Source organism: Macrotis lagotis, chromosome X (genome assembly GCF_037893015.1).
Source record: "Macrotis lagotis isolate mMagLag1 chromosome X, bilby.v1.9.chrom.fasta, whole genome shotgun sequence".
Taxonomy (NCBI): Eukaryota; Metazoa; Chordata; class Mammalia; order Peramelemorphia; family Peramelidae; genus Macrotis; species Macrotis lagotis.
The window spans coordinates 429020796-429048270 of record NC_133666.1 but is presented as its reverse complement, the minus strand read 5'-3'; the positions used below and the strand labels follow the sequence as shown (position 1 = coordinate 429048270).

Here is a 27475-nt window from a genome sequence, read left to right as displayed (position 1 = left end):
CAGCAGTTTGTGATTTTAGGCTTCTTGTGTAAAGCTTTTAAGGGATAAATTTAAATGCTAGCTTTTATTTAAATATATCTGATTTCAAATCCAGATTTTAGATTTACAACAGCTAATGTTTAATTCTTAGGCAGACATAAGAGTATCTATAATAATGCTCTTCATTTTTTTCATTTTTTAATAAGAAAGTAAGTTCAATTTTGATATTTGTTTGAAAATTTAATGTTTATTTTATTTAAAGTATCATTTTAAAAAGGATATTATTTTTACTTTATAATACTTTGATTATTTTTGATAATTTAAAGTTATTATAAGGTATAGAGCAGTGAGCTAAATTAAGTTTTTTTTCTTTAAGTTCAGATTGAAATCTTGATATTTTCTTGAAGAGAATCATGATTACTACAATTTACAATTAAAAGCTTCAGTGCTCTGGTTTACTGAGAATTGCATTTAATTATTAAATTCCCCAAATATTTTATTTGTCTTAGAGGGAAAATGTGCAAAGAGAGACAGCAGGAGGAAAATGTTCCAATGGAATATTTATTACATGAAGATGAAAATGTTCTTTTGCTACTTTCAGTTATCTGAATTAGAAAAGAATTTTTAAATTATGAAAGTGAGTGAATGGGAGCTGACCTTCAGAATATGACATTTAATAGTTGTATGATGTCTTTCCTTACAGGATAGGCAAGTCAGTACCCACATTGCTTTGAGGCATAAACTTAAAAATAATCATTTCAGACTAGAGAGCTCTCATGTGCTTCCTAGTTTATATGTCATCCTCACCAATCGTTGGGGTACCATTAGCCAAATTATTCAGGAAACAATTACATTTTGCTTTTTGTCAGATTCTGCCACATTGTTGAAGAAATTATAGTAATACCATTTTGATTTATAAAGTTACCTTTGTATTTCCTTGAATTGAGCTCAGGAATTTAGCTTTCCTTCTAAGTTAATTTAAAGTTATTATTAGAAAAAGTTCTTATTTTTCATACCATTATCCCCTCAGATACTACCAGGATATGTTTGCCATCATTAATTCCCACAAGTTAATCTGTTACAATTTTCAAAAGATATATCATCCGTCCTTGCCTGTCCTTATACAATTAGCAGTTTTTAAAAAAGCTTTTCCAAGAAAACAGCAAGTTTAGTAGTGTTGATCCCCTAGCAAAGAATATAAGATGAGGATAATTTTCATTAAACAATTAGCCTTCCTTAATTATTAGAGGAGGTGGAGGTGATTAGCCTCATATGAATGCTAGCAAACATTTCTTAGTATAGCCAATAATAATGTACCTCTCCCAACCTCACAATCTATCATATTTCCTGCATGCCTACCAAGAACTCTTTTTTTGATGTCTATCAATGGGGGGGGGGTTACTCTTTTTCACTGGAATTGTTGGATTTACTGAAGCTGCCACTGACCTTTTTTTAGATAACAATTTTATGTTAGTGTTAATTAAACTGATTTTACTCAGATCTCTATACCTTAATTTACCTTTCTCAATTTTATTTGCTATACTACCTGTACTCTATGTTTTTTAACCAGATAAATTAAGTCTGATTGTTTAAACTAGGGGCTTTTAATTTGAGGTTTGTGAATTTATTTTAAAAAAATTCTATCTTGGTAGTTGAATTTTAATACAATTGGTTTTCTTTGTAACTTTTCTATTTTTTATGTTTAAAAACATTATTCTCTGGAGTCCATACACTTCAACAGACTGCCAAAGGGGTCCATGCCACAAAAAAAGTAAGTACTCCTGGTTGTGAATACCACAATACAATAACTTTCTCAATGTGTTAAGAAGAACACTCCTGTCACTTTTATAATTGGTCCAAATTAACACCTTTCTGACAGCATCCATCAATTCACAATTAGCCTCTTCTCTGAACAATCTTTATACTCTTTTCTTTTGGCTGGCAAAGCTGGAGTCTTTCATGAATCTTTTAGCAAGATACTAAAGCATGTGGTAGCCAGTTACATCCCCTGGGGGGTTTAATATATTCCCCCACAATTGCCGTCCATGGGTGTAAGAGGCGCACTTGCCTAGTTCCATCGGCCAGCTGTTTGTGTGCAATTCTGATCTGAAAGCCCCAACTTGTCCTTGCTTCTTGTGCCTGACAGAGTTTGTGCTTTCAATCTCTAAGCTTAAAAGATAGATATGCTTTATTGTATTTATGGGAAGTAAATACACTTCTAATATGTTTGAACTAAGATGCTTTGGCTATATCTTTCTGCCCCCTTTTAGTAAATAGTTTAATCTCCTGTGATAGTTTTAAGCCCTGAATTTGACAGTACAGCTTATCCCGGATAATAACTTAGTAACCACAACATCTTACGCCATCTGTATAATATCAAATACACTTTTTATACCAGCATTAATAAACCTTAGTTACAAAAATCCAAGATATTAACTATATCAGTGCCAACTGCCCTCTCCAGGATATGACAATTTTGCCTTACCATGGCTGCATCAGTGTTTTTTTGGCTCCACAGTTGATATGTAACTATAGCAATGAAACAGAGCTACAGTAATCAAGTTTAATGACCAATGTAAAGTAAAATGCTAAATATTGTAGTTGCTGACATTTTTCATAATAAAAAAAACTTGGGTTAAGACTGCACAACCAACATTCACATAAAATTCCAGACCTCTGTGACAGATGGCTTAGGAAAAGAAGCCATGTGACTGGGCTGCAGTAGTTTTATAGTGCTAAACCCATAAATAGTGCAGATTCTCTTTCACTGAAAAAATATCAACTACTCCAAGGCAACATCAACCAAAAAATGACATAAAGCAAAGAAAAATTAAAAACCAGAAAAAATTAAATCCCACAATTATTAAATCCTAACAGGATTCATAGACTCCCAATGGGGAGATTTTACACCTTCAGTCACCAGGGTATATTAGAGAGATAGGGGAGGGGAACAACTAACATTGAAAAACTCACGGGAGGATTAAAAGCCATATTTCATGTAGTTTTCTAAATTTTTCTCTGAAGTTGGGCCTTTCATAGAACACCTAATTCTGACTGAGAAAATACATGGGCTGTACATTTGTAAAGCAGTGTACAGATGGGCTTTAAGTGAGCGCACAGATGCATTCAACAATTAAGCATAGTCAGAGAAAAATATCCCTTTCTGCCCATAGAAGGATGGATCACACGTTTACAGCATGGCTTTTTATTCAGAGCAGTATCAATATCCATCACTTTGCTTTGTGTAGTTCAAACTCCAAATGGCAGTACAAAAAAGAGAAGAAAAAAATGACTTTTTTTCTGAGATTGATTCACTTTACTCATCCCAAATCTCATAGAATCTAACTTGGATTATAGAGACCAACTAGCTCAATCTTTCCTTAATGAAATTCTCTTAAGCAAGGCTTCAGAAGAGAAGATATGGTGAATTCACCTTTGTTGAAGGTTTGAGTTAGTTCAACTATTTTGGAAAATAAGCTAGGATTATGCAAGAAATGTTATTAAAGTTACCAAATTCATAACTTTTGCTCCAGAAATTGTACAACTGGGACCATAGTCCTTCAAGGTTACTGAAAGCATGAAAAACAAACCACATGGACAAAGAAGTTAATTGTATTAATTCCCAACAATTGGAAATAAATTATGTACCCAATGATTGGGGAATGATTGAAGAAATCATATATCAATGAAATGGATCAGTACTATGCTATAAGGAATGAATAATGTGATGAATCCAAAGAACCCAGTTGGGTGTGTCTTTTCTTAGACATTTGTTTTGAAATTTATTGTAAAACACTAATGGTTCTTTGCATGCCTTCTACTTTTTGATTAAATTTCAACACAATGCAATGTCTTAACAGCTCAAGAGATAATTGGTGGATAAATGAAATAATTATGAAGTTATAAGTTCAAAAACATGTAAAGTTGAATAAAGGTTTTTTAAAAGCAAAATTTACCTCTACATCTGATCTAGCTAGTCATGAAAAATAAAATTTTAAAGTGAAATATTTAACCCCAAAGGCTTAAACTCAGAGCCCTTATACTGACTTGTTCAACAGTCAAATAATAAATACCCATAACATTCATAGTAAAATAAGTACCTTCTTGAGATTTACTGGGACTAAATAATGGAGGAACAATTGACTAAAACTGAAGTTTAAAATTAGAATGCTAAACATGGCCAACAAGCTTTCCCTGGGAATCTGAATAATACTCTATGAAACCTCTTTAAATGATTCTATTTGGTCTTTGCATAACAAATGAGAAGCTACTTTGTGCTATTGTCCAGGGGATAAAATGAAAGTCAGTGAACATTTGGTTTTCCTCCATAGTTGTCATGTATTTTCCTGTGATTCTTGACCCAATGACCTTTTTCTCTGCTTTCTGGTAATATTTTCCTGATAATAAATGGGACCATTCTGCCATTAGGGTAGAACTATGGAGGGAGTGTGCCTTTTGATTCTAATAATTGAGACAGCCACTGGCTTATTTCTCTTAGCAGGGAGGAAAAAAGGATATATGACATCATTTTTGTTTTCAGGTCTTGTTCAAGCTCAAAACAGACTTTGAACTTTAAACATTTCAAGCAAGTGTCAGTTTTTTGTTTTCTTTTAAGGCACACTGTGCATATGCCATTTTGTCTAAACAGGTGGGGAAAACACCAAAACATTAAACAGAATGCTTGGCAAGCAACAGTGATGGGGATAAAGATAGACTGTGAAGCTTGTTCCTACCTCTGTGGATAAGGGTAGGAGGAGGGATGTAAAATGGGGGATATCTCTGACATGTGTTGGCACAAGTTTTCACTGGGAGAGAGTGAGGCTCTCTGCAAACAGCTCCACTGAGAGCTGGTAATTCAATGACTGGTGCCAGTTTATGTTGAACATTATGACTGTATCATACCCTGAGTTACCTAGGTTAAGGATGTGGCATTCCAAACACTGGTATCAGCATAATCCCCAGACCTCTATTCAGTAGATTTATGAGTGACAGAGATGGTTTGATGGTAAATGGAGCACATGCTTGTTCCAGTAACTTATTTGGGGAACTTCACACAGATGTTTTAGGATCAATATACATAGCAGAATCAGAAGACAGCCTGACATAGAAAACTTCAACTATTTTTAGTATTCAGTCATTACTAATATTATTATTTGTACCCATTTCCTTGATTCTGTAAAATAACATGCAAATAATACATATAAACAATTTTGTGGCCATGTTACTTTGGAATATATTTTGTTACAACCCCAAAAATCTAAATCCTGTGCTTCTTGCTATAAGGTTGTGTATTGACATTTGTTCTCCTACTGATGAAAACTTGTAAAAAAGGATATCAGTGTGGATAATCATAGCTGCTTTATAATTTGGTATAAGTGTGGTGTATGAATAAGAGGTTTTAATATTTTTTGTAGCCATAAAAATGCAGTCTTTTCCATCATCTTATAGAGAAAAGGAATTTATTGGTGAATTTCTATATCTTTCTTCCATGCCTTTCTAGATTAATAAGAGAAACATATATTTTCCCTCTTATATCAGGAATCATTATCTTTATCCTTTTCTATAACTTCAAAGATTTCTGCCAATCACTGAGATAGGAATAGGGTACAGATCTGTGCTTTCATAGGAAACTACTGGAGGAGAAAATTTCCTTTATCAGTGCAGGTCAGCATCATCTCTGAAGCTTATAGTCAGAGCATTGTCAAGGGCACTGAGAGGCTAATTGACTTGTCCAGGTTTACATAGCCAGTGTCAGAGACTGAATTTGGACCCAGATATTCCTATGCCACATTAACTGATTGAGTTACCCTATTAAATTTGTATTCATTTGTATACTGGCTACTGTTAAAGGTAACAAAAAGCAATAGGTTTCAAAAATTATATATTTACACTAGCTACCTCCCTTAGAGATCATAAGCTAATGGTGCCATTAGATATGGGCAGCTGTCTGGGTTTCCTATTAGATCCCTTTTCCCAATATATGAAGTCATCCATATTATAAAAAGGGAGTGCAGGCAAAAATATTATGTATAATCAATAATTTCATTTTTCCTCTTAGAGTCACACCAAAGTAGGATGGAATTGTTAACCCTAACCCCTTCAGGACCAGGTGCATTCTCCCCAAAGCATCATGGACTCTACTTCTGCCTTTAGACTTGGCAATGTAATTTAAAAAACCCATGTATTAAATCCTTACTCTGAGTAAGGCATAGGGATACAATTTTATAGCGTTTTCAGTCCAGTGGGAGAAATAAGCATACAAGGACCTTCAATACAGAGAAAGGTGAGATAAGTATAAAGGAGAGATTTAACTAATAGCTAGGAGAAAGTAAAAAGGGTGAGATCACTTTCTATTGGGGGCTTTAAGAAATGGCAATGTGAAGTTCTTCACACTTTAGTTTTTTTTCTTTATTAGACAACAAACTCTTTTAGGACAAGAATAATTAACTAAACTTGCATGGTGTCTTGAACATTTAGAGTTAGACACTTAAAATATAGTTTAAAACTTCTTAAAAGCAGGTTCTGTTTTTTGTTTTGCTTTTGCATCTCTATTACTTAGCATGACACTTTCCATTTAGTAGGAACTTAGCCAATGCTTGGGAGCAAGTCAATCTGACAGATTCTTTTTTCTTCTTGTAATGCATCAAAAAAGCTTTTACAGAAGGATGGAGAAAGGACATATTTACTTAATTTCAACATGCTAATTACTAAAAATTAGAACCTGAGATGTTAAAGTTTTGGTGGAATAATAGCAATGTTCATACAACCAAACTGGTTGTAAGCTGGTAGAAAATCAATTGACCTATTAAGAGAAGTTGGTAAGAATTGGAAAAGAATACAATATAATTGGCCTATATTGTGAACTGTCTGACCATGCAAACTCTTTCAAGGTTAATGACTTGGTTTTTTGTTCTTTTCTAGGAAATTTTAAGAAGTTATAAATTTATTTTTCATAGACAAATGGGATTATGCAGGGGCAGAAATTTTGCAAGTCATTTAAGTTCTGTGTGTGTGTTATTGGGCCTCCAGGAATGCACTCTGTGAAAGTGACATGGTGGGGTGCCATATTTATCCTCTCTTAACAACCACTATGTCAAATGAGACATTTTCATGGGGAAAGGATGAGTTTTCTAACTGCCAGCATTGCAAACTCATCCTAAAAATCAAGCTGTGCACTTTCTGTCTCTTACATCATCATCATCAATTGTCAGGCTTATGCAATTAAAACTTGGTTGACAATGTGTTTGATGAGATATGACAATAGTGTCCCCCACACTCTTTGCTAGTTCTAAGGCTGCCATGACTGTGTTTTCAACAATAAAATAAGAAGTACACAGGAAGCTAATACTTTGATTTTAAAAAGATGCCAATTGAAAAGGCACTTTTCTGACCAGAAATGCACTTTGAAAGGAGAGCAGCTTGTCCTTCTAAAGGCAGTTATTTTTACATGATTCACTACTTGGATTTAGTATCTGATGGAACAGGAGAATTTAGAGATCAGAGGAAAAATATAAAACCAGTCCCAGAAATAAGGAAGTCTGTACCCTACTGTGTTGAAAGAATACATTCTATGGCATTCTAGTAATTTTTTAAAAGTATTGACATTTTTAATGATGTGTTAAATAAGGAGTATATTATCATAGGTTAAAAACACTAATGAAACATATAGTTATAGAATAATACAATAATACAAAAATATGAAGCATATCAAAAATTTCTTCAGAGTTGCTGAATGAGTTTTAATTTACTGTAGCTGGATTTTTTTGCTGTACTTTTAAAGATTGTCCTTTCCTTTGTTTTAAAACCTTATTGCTGAAAATGTTTTTGTGCAGTTTTTGGCCACTGAGTCTTCATGGGGCTAACTTGGCTCTGCTTTGTCCAGAAACTAATTCTGATTCTTCTGTCAAATGTTATATGGCACTGAGCTGCCACTATGGTCTCTTGAAAGACTGGCAGAGACACTGGGAAGCAGATGACCAGGTAGAGTTTCTGATACTTAAAAAAAGGTTTCATTTCTAATAATTTAGGTGTCAGGGTCATCATCTAATATTTCCTTTCCACCATATAAATCTTATACTTAAAAAATCTCATAGAAATCAAATATTTGATATCTTTCCACTAGAGTCCTATTCTAATATCTCATCATGGTATTGAAGGACTTCTGAGTTCTCATAGGCTATTGGAGCAGAGGGTAAACTCTGGAAGGGTCTTCCAAGCTGGAAGGGCTCTGAGAATAGTTGCAGAAATGAACTGTGTTTTTGTTGTCTGAGGATCAGCATAGCAATGTTGGAAAGTCCCATTATCAGAAGGCAAGGTACTCAGTTTCTTGATCTGGAAGTTGCTGCCAAATTTGATTACATGCTATCTAGTGTACATGACATTCCAGAATATCTCCCATCACTCTGCTTTTGTACAAGTGACTACCTTCCATAATAGAAATGCACTCCCTCCTCTCCTTACCTAGACCTAATGGAGGTTTTCTTGGTTTCTTTCTGATGCTACCTCCAACAGAAAGTTTATACTAGAACTTCTCTACCTCCTTGTTGTTAAGATCCTACTTTGCTTTCAGAAATCACTTCATATTTTTTTATATTTACTTAAATGTTTATATTATTTTCAGTCAATACCATTTAAGATTTTTGAAGGCAAAGTCTTTCATTTTTGTCTTAACATTCCCAACATCTGATAGCTAATAGGCTCTTAACAAATATTTGCTGAAAGAATGAATGATGCCTTAAATGTGAGGGATGGAGAAGAATGGCAACTCATAAAGACCAGAGATTAAGGTCCTTAATCTATGCTTCCATAGGAAAGTTTAAACACATATTTTGAAACATAGATTCATGAAGCATTGTAGTTTTCAAGTTTGAAGCATTTCTTTAATTTTTCCCTAAGATATAATATTTTCATCTCATCAGTCAATCAATTAATAAGTATTAATTAAGTGTCTACTATGTGCTAAGCACTGTGGTAAAATATAGAGATGAAAAAAGATGGCAAAAGTCAGATGGCTATTGCAACTAATGGTGCTTCAACTAATAGTTTGAAATGATTCATTCAATAGAAACAAATGACTGGTTTGAAGATTTCTGATAAGGTGGAAGGACAGTTTTTTAACTAGGAGTCTGGTTATAGTAATTATTAATAAATGACTAGTGTACTAACAGCAAAATTTAGTTATAATCAGCTGATCATTCAAATGATAAACCTGCCACTTGCAAAAGGTAAAGATTTATTTGATATTAGCTAGAATATGAATATGATCTAGATTGCAAATAATTTGCTTTGCTGCTGGAAAAACATCATAGAGGAAATGTGGATTTTCTGGCGGCTACCAAGCTCTGGAGGCACTATAAGTTTCCATGGGCCAGAACTATAGTTTGCTTCCGGTTAAACTACTCATTCATTTACAGAACATAAATTCTAAGGCACATGTAAAATGTTAAATAAACCAGGAAAACAACTCTGTACCCAATGAATTGTGTCCTGGAAATTTCACTTTACCATAATTGTTTAAACTAGACATTTTATACAAGGAACACACAGCAATTAAATCAGTTGAGTAATATCTGCAAGATCTTTCAAAAAAAACCTTACTTTCTTAGCTTAGCCATCTTTTATTGTCATAGATTTTTTCAGTCAGAAAAAAATGAAAGAATTTGAATATCAATTCTTCCTTCATTTTTCTCTCCCCCTACCCCCAAATCAGTTTTGAAGTCTGGCTAATCTCCTTCTCTCTTTCCACTTCTCCATTCCTTATTCCTCCCCCACCCCTTTTCAGTCTCAGTGCTAAAGATCAAAGCAGAATCATACATTTATTCTTTCTTTTTTAATTGAACCATTCAGTACCTTATTCAATTTTTCTCTGAATCTCTGGAAAAGATCATGCAAGGAGAAAAGTCTTTCTTTGAGGGGGAGGAAGGGGATGTTTTGAATGTGGTTGCGAACATGAAAGGCAGTTTATTCTCACAGTTCAGTCGCTAGCACACCCTCCAGGTTCTTGGACTACCCTACCTTGGCAGACAGACTCTGTGGTTTGTTGGAGAGGATCTCTGCTGCTTCCCTGCAGCGGGTGGAAAGGTTCAGGATAGCAGCAGCTGCTGCCATGTGGGTGTCTTCACTACATTGACCGTAGCTATAAGAGCTGGCACGGCAAGGGCTCTGTGTGTGGGCGCTAGCACCAGGCAGCCGATTGGAAAGTTTCACTGGATTTGAAAAATGCTTTGCTGTTGAAGAGAGATTTGATTAGCCATTGCATGTATGTGTTTTTAGTCATTAAATAGATTTGTTTTTCAGGTGGTAATTTTGTACATTAAAATGTGTGAAGAATAAATTAAAACATGGTCCATTTTTCCATCTGTATGTTAAATACAGGTTACTCAGATTCTCTTTAACAGAGGTCCAAGGATCAAATTATCTGATTGCTGGAAAAGAACTCCTCTTGTCTTAATATTTCAGTATTTACTCTCTCTCTCTCTCTCTCTCTCTCTCTCTCTCTCTCTCTCTCTCTCTCTTTCTCTCCCTCCTTCCCTTTCTCCCTCCCTCTTCTGTCTGTCTGTCTCTCACAAAATTTCTATACCATTAGTGGGCAGGTGCATTGGCACCATTCATTGTGAAATACTTTGAAAAAAGACAACATTCCAGCAAAATTCACAAGGAATGATAAGCTTGTAACTTCAATGCCTTGAATTCAAAGACCATTTTAGTTTCATTTAAAGCAAAATATTTTATTCCTGGATAATTTCAATGTTTGCTCCCCACTTTAAACCAGTAAAAGGGAATCAGAGTTAAAACTGGCCTTAGTTCCACTAGAGAGATATGAAGCATTGATGGGGTCTTTCAGGAGCTGGCACATTGAAAAATCATATAAAGTAGGTTGAGTTAAGGATAGAGGGAATGGTTTTCAAGGTGAATAGAAATGTATGTCAGTTATCAAGACTGAATTCTGGTTTCAGATTTCTGCTTGTTACAAATAGCATACCTTATTTGTAAATTAAAAAAGAGAAGTACATGTATTTTTCCATATTTTGAGGTATTTATAATATGTGTAATGAAGGAAACAATATTCATAATGCAGACAAATAAGTTTCCTTTTAGAAAACCTGACAACTTTATTTTAATTAAAATTAAATAATGAAACATCATCAATTATTAATAAAGGTCTAAAGAGTAAAGGAGGAAGAGCAATGCAAAGCAAATCTGACTATTACATGTCTATATAAACAGGATATTAGGGAAAAGCATAATTATATTATTTACTCTAACTTGATCAAATGGAAAAATGTATAAAATGTATATTAACAACTTCATAAACTTTAACATGTTTTGTAAAGCACTTGAGATGAAATACAAAAACTCTTTGCAAACTTCCAAATGCTGTGTGTTAGATATTTGTTGTTATAATTATTAGAATCTGATACAAGACTATCATTCTAATAATATAAATTTCCCAGTTTATATTATTAAATAGAACAAATTATTTGCCTTAAAATGAATTTAGTTAACCTACTGGAGGCCACTTACACTAAAATTTTGGCTATTTTCTAACTTGCAAATATAATTTTACTGAAATGACTAGTACATATTTGTTAGTCCAAATATTATCCAGAGTTAAAACAATGATTTTTTTTGCAACTCAGGTTAGCCAAACTATCCATTTGAATGAAATTTTCTCTTACAAGGGTTTCTTAAAAGGTTCAGTAGTTTTAAACTTTCATAGTTTAAACTCCTATAATAACTGTCATATATTCTTATAGAGTATTAAATGGCATCTTGGTCCTGCATCTCATAGGAAATGGATGCTTTTTTCACCACTTTGTGGTTTAGATCAAGATGACCATGTTCTAGTGCATTATTCAAAAGACTACTGAGATAGCTGCTTAACTTGTGACTAGCTCTTCAGAGGCACAATGGTTTTTATGTTTGTCTAGAGTCTAACATTTTCATATTAGAATTTTTAAAGGGTATGAACCATTTTGGAGGAAAGGTGCAAGGAAATAACTCTATAATTTCTTGTTTTAAAAACTGAGTTATTTTAGATGACATAAATGTCATCAAATTAAAGGAAACATGAATGCATTTCAGAATGTTTCAATTTTAAATCTTAAGTTTATTTATAGATATGGAATGATATTTCAGAATTTGAAGGGACCTCAAAGGTTATCTTAATCAATCTATAACTGAGTTGCAGCCTCTCTATATCATTTCCATGACCAAACACATAAATCAGTTCCCTAACAAAAATTTGATTCTTGGCAATTATTTCTTTTCAAACTTTCTTTTTCTCCTTTTAATCATCTGGTTTAAGTAGGATTTCAAATAAACAATTCCACATTCATGTGTCATTTCTTTGGTTTCAACATAAATAAGAATGTGTGAATCACAATAGCTTTTAACTCATAACTTGTCAATTTCAATTCCAGACAGATGTATAATTAATATCCTTTAGAATTTCTTTTACTTACTTTACAATAATAGCATCTTGATTACAGTTTTTCACAATGTTTATAGAAATATTTTTATTCCTCAAACTTAGGCAGTCTCCATCTGGATGCAGGGCATGCAAATCCTAAATTATCAATTTCAGTACCAGAGCGGGTGAAAGGCATGGTCTAGAACATGGTCTTCATTTTATAGCTGAGGGAACTGAAGCTTATATGGACTTTCCTACATCATATAGTGATAGAAAAAGTATAGTAGTCTAAGAATCAGGAGACTTGGTTTAAGACCCAATTCTGGTAATAGCAAGCTATATGACCTAAATCAAATCACTTGAGTTCTTTATACTTCAATTTCTTCATCTGTAAAATATAAAGCAATCTCTTCTCACTCTAGACCTAATACCCTATGATTCTATGATTTTTCACATTCCTTCTAGCTCTAACATTCATTAATCTATAAGAAAACCCAGCTCATTCCTAATCTCAAGATACCTCTCCATTCCTTTTTTTAGAAACTCAAGTTTCACCTGCATTTTACTTAATCGATTTTCACTTTAAAATCCAGAATGATTTTTCCTTTAAGTAGAAATACACACACACACACACACACACACACACACACACAAACATTCACTTCCCATCAGTGATAAAAATTGAAGCTTACATTCAGGAAGTTGAGGGGGACTTTGTCCTTGTACTGTTGGTACTATTGTGCGTTTTCCAAAAACCTGAGCATCAAAGCTTGCATAATCAAATGGAACTTTTCCAAACTTCTCTTGTTCTTTTGTAATTGTAGCTCTGGGAGATGTGACTGTTTGTGATGATCGGAAACTGAACTGAGATAACTCAAGTTGTTTCACTATGCTTGTCCTGGAAAGATAGAAGGGGAAGAATGAAAAAGTCAGAAAAAAGAATAAAAGATGAATATATAGTTATCAGCACCTGGAAAGAAAGTGGGCAGACATATCATAGAGTCAGGAAGCTCATAGGAGTTTCCTTAATAACTACAGAGAGCATCAGAAGGAACAAAGGGCTATGATGGCAATACTTGGTAGAACACTCAGTACTTAAACATTCAAGTTCTATGTCTCATTTCCTAAGTGACTATGATGAAGACATACTTTCTCTCCTATTCCTACAATCGGGATAATTCTATCTCCGCCATTTTAGAAGAGGATTATTGTGAGGATCACATAGTCAATATTTGTTAATCACTTTGAGCTTCTTAGAGAGAGGTAGTATAGTAACTATAAGTTGCCACATTTTGTTACTGTAAGTCCTATCAATGAGAGATATTGAGAGCAGAAAATATTCACCTTGATATCTGGTGTGATCCTTTTTGAAGGAGAGGGAAAAAATGATTTATGAATGTTGAGGGTGAATCAGGTAATAAATGAATTAATTTTTCTCCGAGTGATTAAAAAACTAATGGTATCTTTTAGGAGATGTCATTCACCTTGCCCTCAACTTTGGTCAGAAAATGACCAAGTTACTTAGTGTTTTAGAAGAAAAGTGTGTTTGAAATGCTAAAAGTCTATCTGTGATTGATTGATTACTTAATAACTTTGAGCAAAACTGAGACTCAAATATGTTTTGAAGAGTATTCTTGTTTTGGGTCATATGGGAGTAAGATGTAAAAGTAAGGGAATATAAGCAACTTTGAAGATGAAACTATGAAAAGCAGTGGGGTGCAGAAGACCTGGGTTCAAAATCCTTATTTTTGTCTTGGTATTGCATTACTTTCGATTTTATATGCTCCTTTCCTTCATGAATAAATATTTTGGACAAAGTTAACTATACCTGGCAGTACTGGGGCAGACAGGGAAAAGTAAAAGTGTGAGTAGTAGAAAAATAACTGACATATATATTGAACTTTCATGCATTTTTCCTAATCTCACAACAGCCCTATGAGGTAGGTATTATCCCATTTTATAGATGAGGAAAATGTGTCTCAGAGAAACCAAGTGACTTGTTCAAGGTCACAAATTTAGCAAATGTCAGAGGCTAGATTCAAATCCAGTTCTCTCCTGGCTTCAGATCTAATTTTCTTTCTTCTATTCTATGTTAATTTAAAATCAAGAGACTCAACATCAGTAGTGGACCAGAAGAGAAAAGATAAATTAATGATTGAGAGGAGTAGATTTTTGAGTCTATGATTTGAGTTTAGTGATCAATGCCAATTTCTTAGCAACTTTAGCCACTGTTACAAGATTAGATTTATAGGAAGAAGGAAACCCTAAGCCAAGAATTCTGAGAATAAAACCCTTTATTCTGGGATATTGAAGTTCACAACAAAGCTTTAGAGTACTGGTATCAAATCAAATAGAAATGGAAGCCACTAAAGTATATGCAGGATGCACATTTTAATCTGGTTCATGTCATACTCAGGAGTGTTTTGGACCATGTTCATCACCTTTGACCTAAAGAAATCCTTTATGCCTCTGTGCAAAATACCTGAGGTTGAGCTCAATCTTTGTATCCTAGGGCTGGTAGAGAAGCTCAGAGTCAAGAAGAGGTGGTAGTATAGTCACTCAGTCCAAAGAAAGAGGTTGCCTGACTCATTTTATTGTGAGAGAATGATAAAGGTACATGGATTACAATATTGATTTTGAAACTTGAAAATAGAAAAATAGAAAACGGAAATGTTTCCTTCATTTTCCTTTAAATGTAACTACCCATTATAATGTCACATATAAACTCTTCTTTAAATTTGGGAGCATAATATATTTGTTTGCAATTTAAAAACTTCTTGGTAACATTTCTCATTCATTGCCTAATAAAAAAAATTTAAATGGTATTCTATTAGTCACATAAATGTTTTGTGTAGCAACCTTATTTTTTATGTAGCAAATCATAGATATGTATGAGAAAACATGTTTATTATATATGCTATATGAATATATAACATATATAATATGTAGATATGTAAACATACATATTTATTAAGTATCTACATACATAGTGTTTAATGAAAGGGGACAATGAGATCATTGAGCTATTAATTTAATAAATTATTATTAAAATACATATTTATTATTAAATTACAAATAATAAACTAATAAATTGATCATATCAAAGACTGTATTTAGAATTTTCCTGTTTAATATTTCATTAACATTTAGCAATTCATGATTTAAACTATAAAATGAAAGTGATTCTATGATTATAATGCCAATTTTGACCTTTTAAATAGCTATTTGGGACAAAAAAGTAAAGGAAAATAAGTTCTGGATAAAAATACAATCTAGGGTGAATATTATGTCATAGAGGCTCTGTCAAGAGCACACAGGTTGGGGGGTTCTAATAAATAAAAAATACTTTGGGAAGATTGAAATCTTGGATTGTTAGTTTGGTTCAATGTGAGTAGGATATTCCAGGGATTATGGGAATCATTGGGGATGAGGAAGAACATGGTGCCCCAGCATTTAGCACAGAGCCTGTTACTCTAGGCACTTGTTGATTGACTAACCATGAGAAGCTAGGATATTATTTGAAGTGTGTTTATTCTTGTTTTTTTTTCCATGTATCATTCTTTAAAATAATAGGAACTGGTTTAAGTTCTTTTACCTCAACCTAATTTTTATCCACATAAGCATAATGTTTTTGTCATTATGTTAGGCCATCAAAACTTCTTAACATTGTGTTTCCATAAATTCAAGGTATTTAAACTACCTAACTGACCACATGACAGTCTTTTAATTTGAAGATAAAGGTTCAATAAGAGCATTTAAAATAATGTATCATATTAGAGGAATGATATAGTCTGTTCATATGGATGAAGCAGAATTTGAAACAAAACTAAATGCATATGATTGTATGATTTTTTGTAGGTATGGCTGGGTTATGTAATTCCTTGTACCACATGAAAGCTTTCAGAAGACTAAAATTGATTTCAAACATGCATCATTTAAGGTTAATGGCATGTTCCAGAACTATGACAGATAAAGGCTATTGTCATATATTCTGTTGCATTTTTGATTCATTAATTATATTAGAGTTATCTGTGAACTGTTTGTTATAGTTACAAAGGATCTAGATAAAATAATCCATAATGTGATTTTAACCTGCCCAGTCTTTCTAATGGCCTCACCATATAGAGATGCTTATTGATAACTGATGGTTGAAGGCAAACCATTTAAGACTAGTATGTGATGGATGAAAGAGACCCTGAAGTATAAGATCAATTACACAAAAATAGAGTGTCAGGAATATCACGTGAGGTTCATACCTGTGAACCTGGTCAGTACACTGCCCGGTTTTGGGAGAGTCAAGCTGATTTTTATCCTGGGACATTGCCAATTTTTCAGCTGCAGCAATTGGACAACCAGAAAGACTGTTTTAAAAAGAAGTGGCAGGGTTTGAGTTAAAATAATAACGGTTCCTTGCACTTACATGTGCCTTTCACATATTTGGCAGACAGTAAATAGTTAAATTATATTATTAGTTCATATAGCACCATTCCTATCCCAAAGGATCCCAAGCAATTTGCAAACTACGTTGTCAACTATGTTCACCTATCTCAGAGGTATACAGTAGTTGACAGCTAATGATGTGTTTTAGCATCAAAAAACTATTTAATTGGGGGGGGGAGGGTGAAACAACTCAACTATATACAACTGATATGGTTTGGATTTTGGGATTAAAAATGAATGAAATTACTCAAATTGTAATTTGGTTAGAATACTAGAGGGAACATAGTTACTAACCCTGAATTTTTCTTTAGGGGTCTCTAACAGTTTCAGACTTGGTTTTATGTCTCACCCCGAAAGAGGAGTATGTAAAATGTGAAGTCTTCTCAGATGTATCTGTAAGAATTATGAATATAGCACACAGGACCATGGTCTATCTTTCTTGTAGAATATGAATTTTATGGAGAAATACTAGCATCTGCAGAAAAGTGCTTCTATATGTAACTCTCTGGAGGTAGACATGTATATATTTATCTATGCAAATTGGAGTTTCAAGATAATACTGTCATAATCATCTGCCAAGGATCTGCTTTATAGGCAAAAAGTGCCTTAGGAGAAGATCCTTTTGGCAGTGCTTCTAGTGCTTATTGGATGAAGTCCAAGGCTCACCCACCCATTATTTTTCCATAGCAAATAACGTAAGAGTGTGGCTCCAGTGCATACATAAAATTCAGTATTTATACAGCCGTCTGTACATATATATATATATATATATATATATATATATATATATATACAATTCTACCACCAATCTCAGAAAGAGAGCAAACACATTTTGGTCTGTAATGAGTTTGATGGTTGCCAATATGATAATTTATAGGAAGGGGATTTACAACATGAGTTTCATGATTTATAAGGTTATTAAGAAACATATTGGTATACTTCAGAGAAAAACTGAAGTTGATTGTAGCACAATGCTTTAATATCATGCTGTTAGTGGACAACTTTGAATTCAATGTATTAGCACTGATTCCCTCTTGCCTGTTTAATTTGAAAGGAAGAACAACTAATTGGGATTACCTTCTATGTGTGTTGCGATTACTGTTGACATGGCCTCTTCCTGTGCATCCAGGAGTGGGACACTTGAGCACATTTTCATGCATGGCAAGAACTAAGCATAAAACATTAAAAAAATTGGCAATTTATTCTAAAAACTGGATGCACTCACACATTTATTCCTCAGTTCTGTATTACAGGAACATAAAATCACATATATTCATATACCCTCACTCTTCCTCTAGTTCCATTATGAAAAATATATTCAAATCAAAACAAGTGAACATTAGAGGATTTCAAGTTATCTGGAAAGGAAACATTTATATATTACTGACATGTTCCTGGACCAATTTTTGTTGCTACTTCTACTGCTACTGCTGCTGTTGCTGCTTTTGCTGCTGTTAATGGAAAATCTTGAAGAATCTTCTCCGTTTTTATCCCTTACATATTTGATTTAATTCTTGATGCTCAGAAATTTGTTTCTCCACATTTGAAATTGAACTTGCCCAAATAGTATTCTTTCCCTTTCTTCCTAGATTGAAATTCTGGGTACTGTCCTCTACATATAATAAATGATATCATTTTGGTTCTTTGTACACTTTTCCCTCCTGCTATTTGGTTGCTGGCAGAAGAATGTAGTTGAGTGAACAATCAGATAATCATTTTGAGGAACTGCTAATCCAGCAGGACAGTACTGAGCTGATTAGATGTGTGGTGATTTGTAAAAATCTTACTTTTAAGAACATTAAAGATGTTGAGGCATTCCAACCACAGAAGTCTGTGCTGCTCAACAGGTGTTACTATAAATATGTTTCAATGGGGGAAAATTCAAGCCATAACTGGCTGCATTATGACTATAAGTACATAAGCCACAAGGGTCCTGTTTCCTATGGGGGGGATTGAATTAGATGTTTGGTTGCTGTAATAAATTCAGATTCATTTGCTCTTACATATTGAGCTAATTGTATACAACTGCCTCATGTCATGGAAAGCCATGAGAAAACAAAAAGCTTTGGGAGATATTATCGTGCATCAGAGGATGGAATTTGGAATCAAAATACCTGGGTTCAATACTCTACTCTGTCACTTTATAACCCATGACCATATACAATTCACTCAACCTTTTTAAGTATCAGTTCCAATATTTGTGAAATGGGGTTGGACATGATGAACTGTAAGGTGCTTTCTTATTCTGAATGTATGATTTTTTTACTGGTCCTTGCACTCCAATGGTATGGGAAAGACCATCAGAGCAACAACCTCATGTGTCTAATTCTTCCTGACATTTGCTTTTATTGTCAGTTGAGGTTGAGCAGCAGCATTACAATTACTTTGAATGGAATTAGCACATGGCTTCCATACCAGGTCACAAGAGTTGGGTGGTTGTACAACAAATAAATACCCTTCCACTACAGATTGAGAGGGAATTGCACATTGATTGTTTCAAATTGCCTACTAGGAAAATGAAGCTGATTATATTCAGGTGCTATCCTGAAGAGGAGGCCACTTTGCACTGAAAGCAAATACTCACTTTCTAGGGGCACTCTGACTTTATGAGGGCAGCCGGAGAGACTGCGGTGATGTGGATAGAGTCCAGTAACATGCCCTGTGCCATCACATCCAGGAATGGGACATTTAGTCTCTCTCTTTTCAGGTCTAGGTGAATCTGTAGAGAAATGAAGTGATTATTTCATTTGATTACTCTTCCTTCCCTTCTCATTCAATAGAGTGGCCTTGCAGGTATAACATTCTCATTCATTTGCTTTTGCAGTCAAAAACATTTTTCTTACATTGCCTTGAATAAGACCCTCAACTCAGACCTGTGGAAACATAAAAATGTTTTTATTTTTCTTGGTTTCCTAAGCAAAGGCTGATAGAGGACAATGGTGTGTTAAAATATAGAGATGATTTTAGGTTGTTATGTCAACTACTGCATGCAGTTAGAACCTCTTCCTGGAAAATGAACCATAAGGAAGAAGGTATGCAGCTTCCTGAAAAGAAAGAGATGAGGTAAAAGATAGAACATATTTAAACTGAAACTTGTCTTTTATAGCAAGGAACTGGAGGTTGTTAAATCACAATTGTAAAATAAACTAAAAAAGCTCTCAGTGACCCCCATATCTGAGGCCTCTTCGACATTATCTTCTGTTAAATAACTGGACAGTTATGACAATTTGATTTGAGGGAAGTGGAGGGAATAACTAATTCTTCCTGCCACCCTTGCCAAGACTTGTCTCTGTGGAACAGCTGATGAGAAGAGTTGAAACAGAAAACAGTCACAAACCTCTTTTTTGTGTCTTACTGAATTCTTACACTTCCAACCAACCTTCATTAGTACAAAGCATGAAGGATCCAAACCCCTGATGCTTTCCCATTTACTGTCAGTATGTAGTGACTAGGGGAAGAAGGAATGCATTTTATTTTGAGTACTAAAACTGAAAACTGGGGATTTGGGAAGTCTGTTTGGAAAGGAATCTTGCTTGGGGTAGACACAGAAAATGGAAGCATAGAAAATGGAAGATGCTTTCATAGCACTTGATAGAGTGTTGCCAAAAACATTGGGGAGTGAGGAAAGATAACAGCTGCAGCCAAGCCGAGGAAAGAGACACCTTGTAACACATTTTGTCAGGCTGCAATGAGGCACAAGCCCAGAGAGGAAATGGTTGGGGACAAGCCGAGGGGTTAAATTTTTCTGGCAGTCTTTTAACAGAAGGTTAAATAGAGGTTTAGGCAAATATGTAAAAGAAGTAAAGGATGGGACAAATAACTAATTGAGTTATTAGTGAACATGGAGGAAGACGAGAAAATTTACGCTAGAAAGATAAAAAGTCTTCTTGAAAAGAGGGCATTGTTATCCACATGGCCTTCCCGACCCAAGGATTATTAATGTTTGGGCAAATAATTGTCAGAACCCAGTGTCCCAGGATGAAGTATATTTTTTGGTGGGAAAACCATTCTTGGATCTAGTTTAAGGACCAAAAATAAAGGGTTATAACATAGAATCCATGCAGGCTGCAGGATTCCCAGAACATTCAGTATCTGGAATAATGAGCCTACCTGATGCTGAGAGTGAAAATAAATAATATGTATGATCCTGCCACAAAAAGCTGTCAGAGATAGAATAAGGGCGAGAGTCCTGCTGAGTTGAGATGTGGAGGGCCCATATGCTCCTCTGAAACGTGTGGCACAGATAGAAAGGCAATATCGCAAGATGCGACAGACATCTCTAGGGGTACTGTATTGCGATGAGCAAACATGGCTGTGTGATATAATGCCTTGCCCAATGCTGGATTAGAAATGTTCTTTAGCAGATGGAACCCAGTAGGTTGTGTGTAATACAATTACGTGGGGGCATGGCTTCAATAAAGGGGGAAGAAGCAAGAGTATCACAAGTTATGGTGGATGAGTATCCCAAGTGAAGGTATTGTAAATTCTAAGTTAGAGATAAATGATCCAAAGATAAAAGTCTCAAGTAGCAGAAACTTTTAATTAATTCAACAGAATCTAAAGTGTTATGATTTTCCTCTGTGATTTTGAATGATATTGAAACCAGGTTTATGTAATTGTTGAACTACTTTTAGTAGTTATTAAAGTGTGGATAAATCATAAACTTATTTAAATATTAGTAGTTATATAGAGAACACTATACAAATTCACAGATAATTGAAGTTGATTTGGAAGGAATTGTATCTATGGGAGTAAGTAAATGAAACAATATATATAAAGAGCTTTGTAAACTTTTAAAGCTATACTCAAGTCAGTTATTATAATTATTTGTTCTTTTGCTTCTTGAGTTCTTATTCAGAGGACATACTCATTTCTAAACTTCACTGAACTCTTTGTTGCCAAACAGTCTTCTAATTCTCTATACTACTTGTTCTCTGGGGATCAAAGAAAAGTCTAAACTTTGACTAAATGGAACCATTGACATCCTATTGTGAAGCCCTTAATCCAGAAATAAAGATGTGGAGGAAACATAGTATGGCACAGTCTGTTCCCATGATCAAAAACTGGTGTATGGGTTCTGTATAATGCTCAGATCAGGTTCATTATGCTTATATTATTTACAAGTACTGAAAAAGAGTCAGACTTGAAGTGAGGAAGACTTAAGTTCAAATTCCCCTTAGATGCTGGTTGTGTGACCCTGGGCAAGTAATTTAACTCTCAGTTGCCTCATTTCTAAAATTTCTTTGCCAAGAAAACCCCAAATGGGGTCATGAAAAGTTAGACATGACTGAAATGATGGAACAAACAACAATTGATACTCAGAAAAGATTTGGTGATGACAATGTTTTTCTTTTGAGACTTGGTATAATGAATATATGTTTTATCTAACCTTTTCAAATAAATAAGGAATATACAGTTTGGGCAATGCAAATAACTGCTATATTTGGGTGAAATACTAACTGACAAACAAATGAATGTTAATTTATAGAAACAATTCAGAGAAAAGGAACTATGTCTAGAAAGCCTCTGTTATTATTGCCAAAGATATTCAGTACTGAGAGTACCTGCTTTTAAACTTGAAGCCTTGCAGCACAGAAGCTCAGATTAGGGATAGAGTTTGCTATTGAATTTGCTGAAATTCAGTCTTAGAGCAAATATCCAAAACAAAATACTGGCCTAAAATAATGAACTAAAGAGGGACTTCTGTGGATGGCTCCAAGAGTGGTCATAAACCCTATGCTGCAGGGTATGTTGTTTACAATTTTAGTAACATCAGTAAATTTCCAAAAGTGTAATGCAGGATAATATATTGTTAGCATAGCTAGAGATTTTGGTGGTTCATCAATTATGGTACTAATTGTTGAATTAGTTGAAAAGTTGTGCGTAAATACGTTAATATAGCAAGCCTCTCCTCAATTTGGAATCGAAACATCTCAGTTATATTAGAAATAGTGGACTATGGAAATATAAAGTAAGTTAGCAAGGGAAAAATACTGTAAAGTTACAAAAATCATATGTGGCTATGCTTGTGAGTCTCAGTGCAGGAGCAAAACATAAAGTGTTTCTGATCTCAACCATTAATCCTCAGCCTTCTGCCCACATGCCAGCCCCCACTCCCAGTGTGATTTAGAAGATGGTGAGGTTAGTCTAGGATCATTATCTTGCCCCCCAACTAATGCCACCAACCTTTTGACTTGGTAGGAGGTGTTGAGAAATGAATTTCTTGTTTTGTCATTTAAGACCATTATATCACTCACCTGCAATTCTGCCAAACTCACTTCTTATGGTTCACAGCTTGGAAAATACAAAAGAATGAAATAATGGTTCTAAACTATAACAGCATGCCATTCTTGTAACCCCTTTGGGTCCACAGTTTCACTCTTCAATCACTCTCATATGCACATCCTCTAACCACCAACAGATCTTTCTTTATTAGACCAAAGTGGTGTAGGGTTCAGGATAGGGGAGGATGGTAGATCTACTTATAGAAGCAAAGAAGTGGTTTCTTTAATGCCTGGAGGGGGCGTTCAATCTAGAGAAATCCCCTTGGAGAATGAGTATTTGAGCAAATAACCTTTTTCTCCCCATTCCAGGTTACTCCAGAAGCAACAGAACTAATTTGTGAGTTCTAAAGTAAGACTAAATTTGGGATTCATTTGGAATTAATTATATTAATAGCTGACTCCTCAACAACACATCAGTGTACAAGGTAGATAAATAGGATTACTCCATTCCTTCCCACTCTCACCTCTATTCCCCATAGTAGGTCCTGATAAAGATAAAATACTTATAAAATTGTTATAAATGTATTTTTAATGGTTATTACTCCCAATTATGTAATCACATATTACTTAGGTTCAAATTAGGGGAGAAATAAATGTTATCTGAAAACAGAATATTAATTATTCTAACTATATTATTTTAAATACTTTAGAGAAACTTACAAAGCTGTAAATATTTCAAAAATAAATGTAATTAGAATGCTATTAGAAATTAGGAAAGTTGGAAACAAAATTTCTTTTTCTGTAAAACATATATATATATATATATATCTAGAATATTTAAACAATAAATATTTAAACAGTCAGGCTCAAGTAAGGGTCAAAGAATAAGAAAATTATCATGAATTTTTAAAAATGGGTTAACCTATCAATAATCTATCTAGAAGAAATAACCCAAATTCAGTCATTTTTTTCCAAATCAAAATGAGGCAACTGTTACTCAAATTAGAAACATGAAAATGTGTCTTACGTTTACTGTTAAAGACTTGTCTTCCACCCACATCGATAACTTTGGTGTGCCTCCTTTCACCTGCTAGGTGTTCCAATAGAAACCTGTCCAGTTCTTTGTAGGTGCTATGAAACACATGACCTTGCTCTGCCTGCAGAGCTATGGCCTGCTCTAGCAAACTCAAGTGTCCTTTTGTTTTATCCAAGTCAACTGACTCTTCTGTTGTTATAGATAGACACTCAGTGTCATCTTCATCACCCTCTAGGAGTGGATTTTGAGCTCTACTCTCCAAAGATTCCATGGGAGAATTCTGAGATTCTCTTATCTCCATTTCAGAGTTCTTTTCACAGGGGATAAAATTTTCCACTTCAGTTTTAATTTCTGGAACTTCCAAAGGCTCCTTTTGATTATTACTTACAAAATAAGTTTGAGCCATATGGGATTTTTCAGTAGTTTCTTCTGAGAAGTTGGACCCACTGTCCCAACCATTTTCTGCAATTTCAGAGTGACTTTCATTGTCATCAGAAGAGCAGTACCGTAGATTAGAGTCATTGATTTTGGCCTTGCAATCAGCTGAATGAATCATGAAGCAGTCATCGACTTCATCACTTTCAGTTTTTAATGACTGAATGCCACTGTCATTTAGGTTTTCAGTTAGTGCTTGGATGGAGGCATCTTGCTCTAATTTTCCCAAGTGCATTAGAGATTTGACCACTAGATCTTGGTAGCTGGTATAACTGTCTTTGTTTCGGTTGAAGCTTTCTTTTCCACTTGAATGAAGAATTCCTTCAGCAGACTTCATAAGATTTTCTTCTGTGAGGAATGCAAGCCAATAATAACAATGATTAAAAAAAAAGAAATTTTAAGAAAACAGCACCAAGAAAACTTGTCTTGGCACATAATACTAAAAAATATTTGTTTCAAATCTCTTTTACCTTATCACCTTTTCTCTTCATGCCCTCCCCTTAACCCTACAATTCTTGAGAAAGATGAGTCCATTTCTTTTAAAGTCATGGAGATAATTCCCTTCGTAGGGTTCCAACATTCAATCAAATTCAACAATTGAGAAATGCCCCTAGTCCAAAGAAAATTTATACATTTCTTTACCCCAAACATTCTACATATTGAGACATTCTATTCTGAGTAATTTGGATTGATGCTGAGCTTGGAATGAGGCAAACTTTGGTTCAAATTTTATTCCAGACACTTCCTGGCTGTGCCACCTCAGACGAGCCACTTAAATTTTCTGGACCTCAGTTTCCATATTGGAAGAATGGTGATAATGATAGCAATGACCTCAAATAGCTGTTGTGAAGACTAAATGAGAGAATGTATCTAAAAGCACATTGAAAACTCAAGCGCTATATACAATCCAACTATTATTATAAAAAATGAATCATTCTGAAAATATCCTAAAAAATTATTGCCTTGAAAAGAAAGCAATTCTGCTCCTGTGAGTAATAATAATAATAATAATAATAATAATAATAATAATAATAATAATAATATGAAGTGGGACAGTATGGAGGCAAAAGTACATTAATGTGAGGAGGCTAAGAATTAACTTCTGCATCTATTTTATTCCATATTAGGTAAGTTAGGGGTTCAAGAGAATCTCACAGCATGTCTCTGCACCAGAATAATTTCATGGAACCCATTACTCTTATATGCACTAGTAGGGCAGTTTATGATTTCTGGTGTATGGGGGCTATAAAATGTACCATAGCCTAGCAATTTTCATTTTGACATACATTTGCACACAAAAAAATTAAAGAATCATTTATATGCTTGCTAAGACAGGGGTGGGGGTGGAGACATGAAATATTATGCCCCCTTTAAAGACTGATAAAGACTCCAAGTGAAGTACATTCTATGATAATAAACATCTTTGTGGGCAAGAAAGAAAGAGCCACCCAGTACTGAGGGATATAGAAAAGGCGTCTATGTTGGGAGACAATATGCCTTTTTTGTCTCATTTAATTTTTTATAAACATTGTCTCTGACAAGGACACTCAAAAATACATCTCCATCATCTTCCTTTCTGGTAATTACCTCTCTAAATCAACACTGGACTGCCAGGATCAAGTAAATATTGCCATAGTAACTAAAAGCATTTTTGGATGAAGGGAAGAATTTAGTCACAACACTAGCCCCTTTAATAATGCTGATTATAGGGTGCAGTCTTTTGTTGGGATCTATTCAACATAAACTGAAAAATTTAACATTTTACTTCCTAGAAAAAAGGCTAGATAAACAAGCACATAATGTTTGATAAGATGGCCTATCCTCTTCTGAATTCATATCAGAGGAACTCCAGGTTTAAATAATAAATTAAACATAGTCTAAAATGCAAATGAAGTTTTTCTCAATAACACGTTGGCTATTAAGAGAAAGTGTAAAGGGTTATGATAATTTTAAAGTATTATGAACTACAGAAAACAAATAAAAAGCATTTTCAGTGAATATGCTCAATTCATTGAACTATTCTCTCAATTCACTTAACTACCCACATGTGTACAATAATGATTTATAGACATTATACCTAATTATGCATATTTGGGCTATGTTAGAGTGCCTAACAAAAGCTCTAGAAAGCAACAATTACCTCTGTTGCTTAGCTACATAGTTTAAAATATTCCTATTAAGTGCAGATTACCAGGGAGGGAGGGAGACAAAAATGCACATGTGCACCACAATGCATTTCACTCTACTGATGCCAAACTGTTAGCATTTTGGGTCACTTCCAGTTTACATAATTGTTTGGTTCAACTGTTTGTTATATGTTAAAAGAAAATATTTATTAATTATTCTTCAGAAAATAGGACTCATACAGTGAGAGGTGCCTATGTGCATTATATGCGCTGGTTTCTAAACAGGGAGTCTACAAACTTCAACCTAACTTTCCAGAAACTCCCTACTGACTTTCACTTCACTGTAATTTTAAGGAAAAAAAGTTGCATTTAGAAATATAGCTCCTAGTAACAATACGCTTAGGCCCATGAGCTTCCACAATGTTATAAAGAAAAGTTCTGGTTTTGTAAAATTCATATTTTTTTCTACTTTCACTGGAAATGCATCCTGCATTATTAGTAACAGATTACAATAAGTGTACTTGTTTCTTAACATACATTTTTAATGATATTAAAATAAGTACACATTTATTCCTTCTAGGTGAATGATAAAGAAAGATTAAAAACCACTATTCCAAATTAAATTTTTAACAGACACTTTTATCATGTTAATGCTATGAAGGGGTTATTTACAAATGAAGATATATGCCAAACTGAAAAAAAAGGAAGTGCTGCTTAGCTCAAGAATGTAGTTATATAAGATCACACAGTGCTACTAAGATAAACTCCAGAGAAGTGCTCACTTGCATTGGTATAGTGAGTTTCTGTATCCCTCTAAAATTTT

At 34.2% G+C, this 27475-nt stretch overlaps 1 protein-coding gene across 3 annotated transcripts in view; it reads right to left on the bottom strand.

The window, feature by feature from the left end:
* The window catches only part of ST18 (ST18 C2H2C-type zinc finger transcription factor), an 80308-nt gene that overhangs the window by 46586 nt on the left and 6247 nt on the right, over window positions 1–27475 (bottom strand). For 2 of the 3 annotated variants that reach the window (XM_074199991.1, XM_074199992.1), the window contains exons 2-7: window positions 24083–24874; window positions 19416–19550; window positions 17909–17999; window positions 16648–16752; window positions 13084–13289; window positions 9994–10205 (exon numbers count right to left, since the gene is read on the bottom strand). In XM_074199991.1, coding sequence (XP_074056092.1) covers window positions 9994–10205; window positions 13084–13289; window positions 16648–16752; window positions 17909–17999; window positions 19416–19550; window positions 24083–24874 — 1541 coding nt within the window. The remainder of the gene's footprint in view (window positions 1–9993; window positions 10206–13083; window positions 13290–16647; window positions 16753–17908; window positions 18000–19415; window positions 19551–24082; window positions 24875–27475) is intronic. The other variant, XM_074199993.1, reaches the window with a different exon arrangement.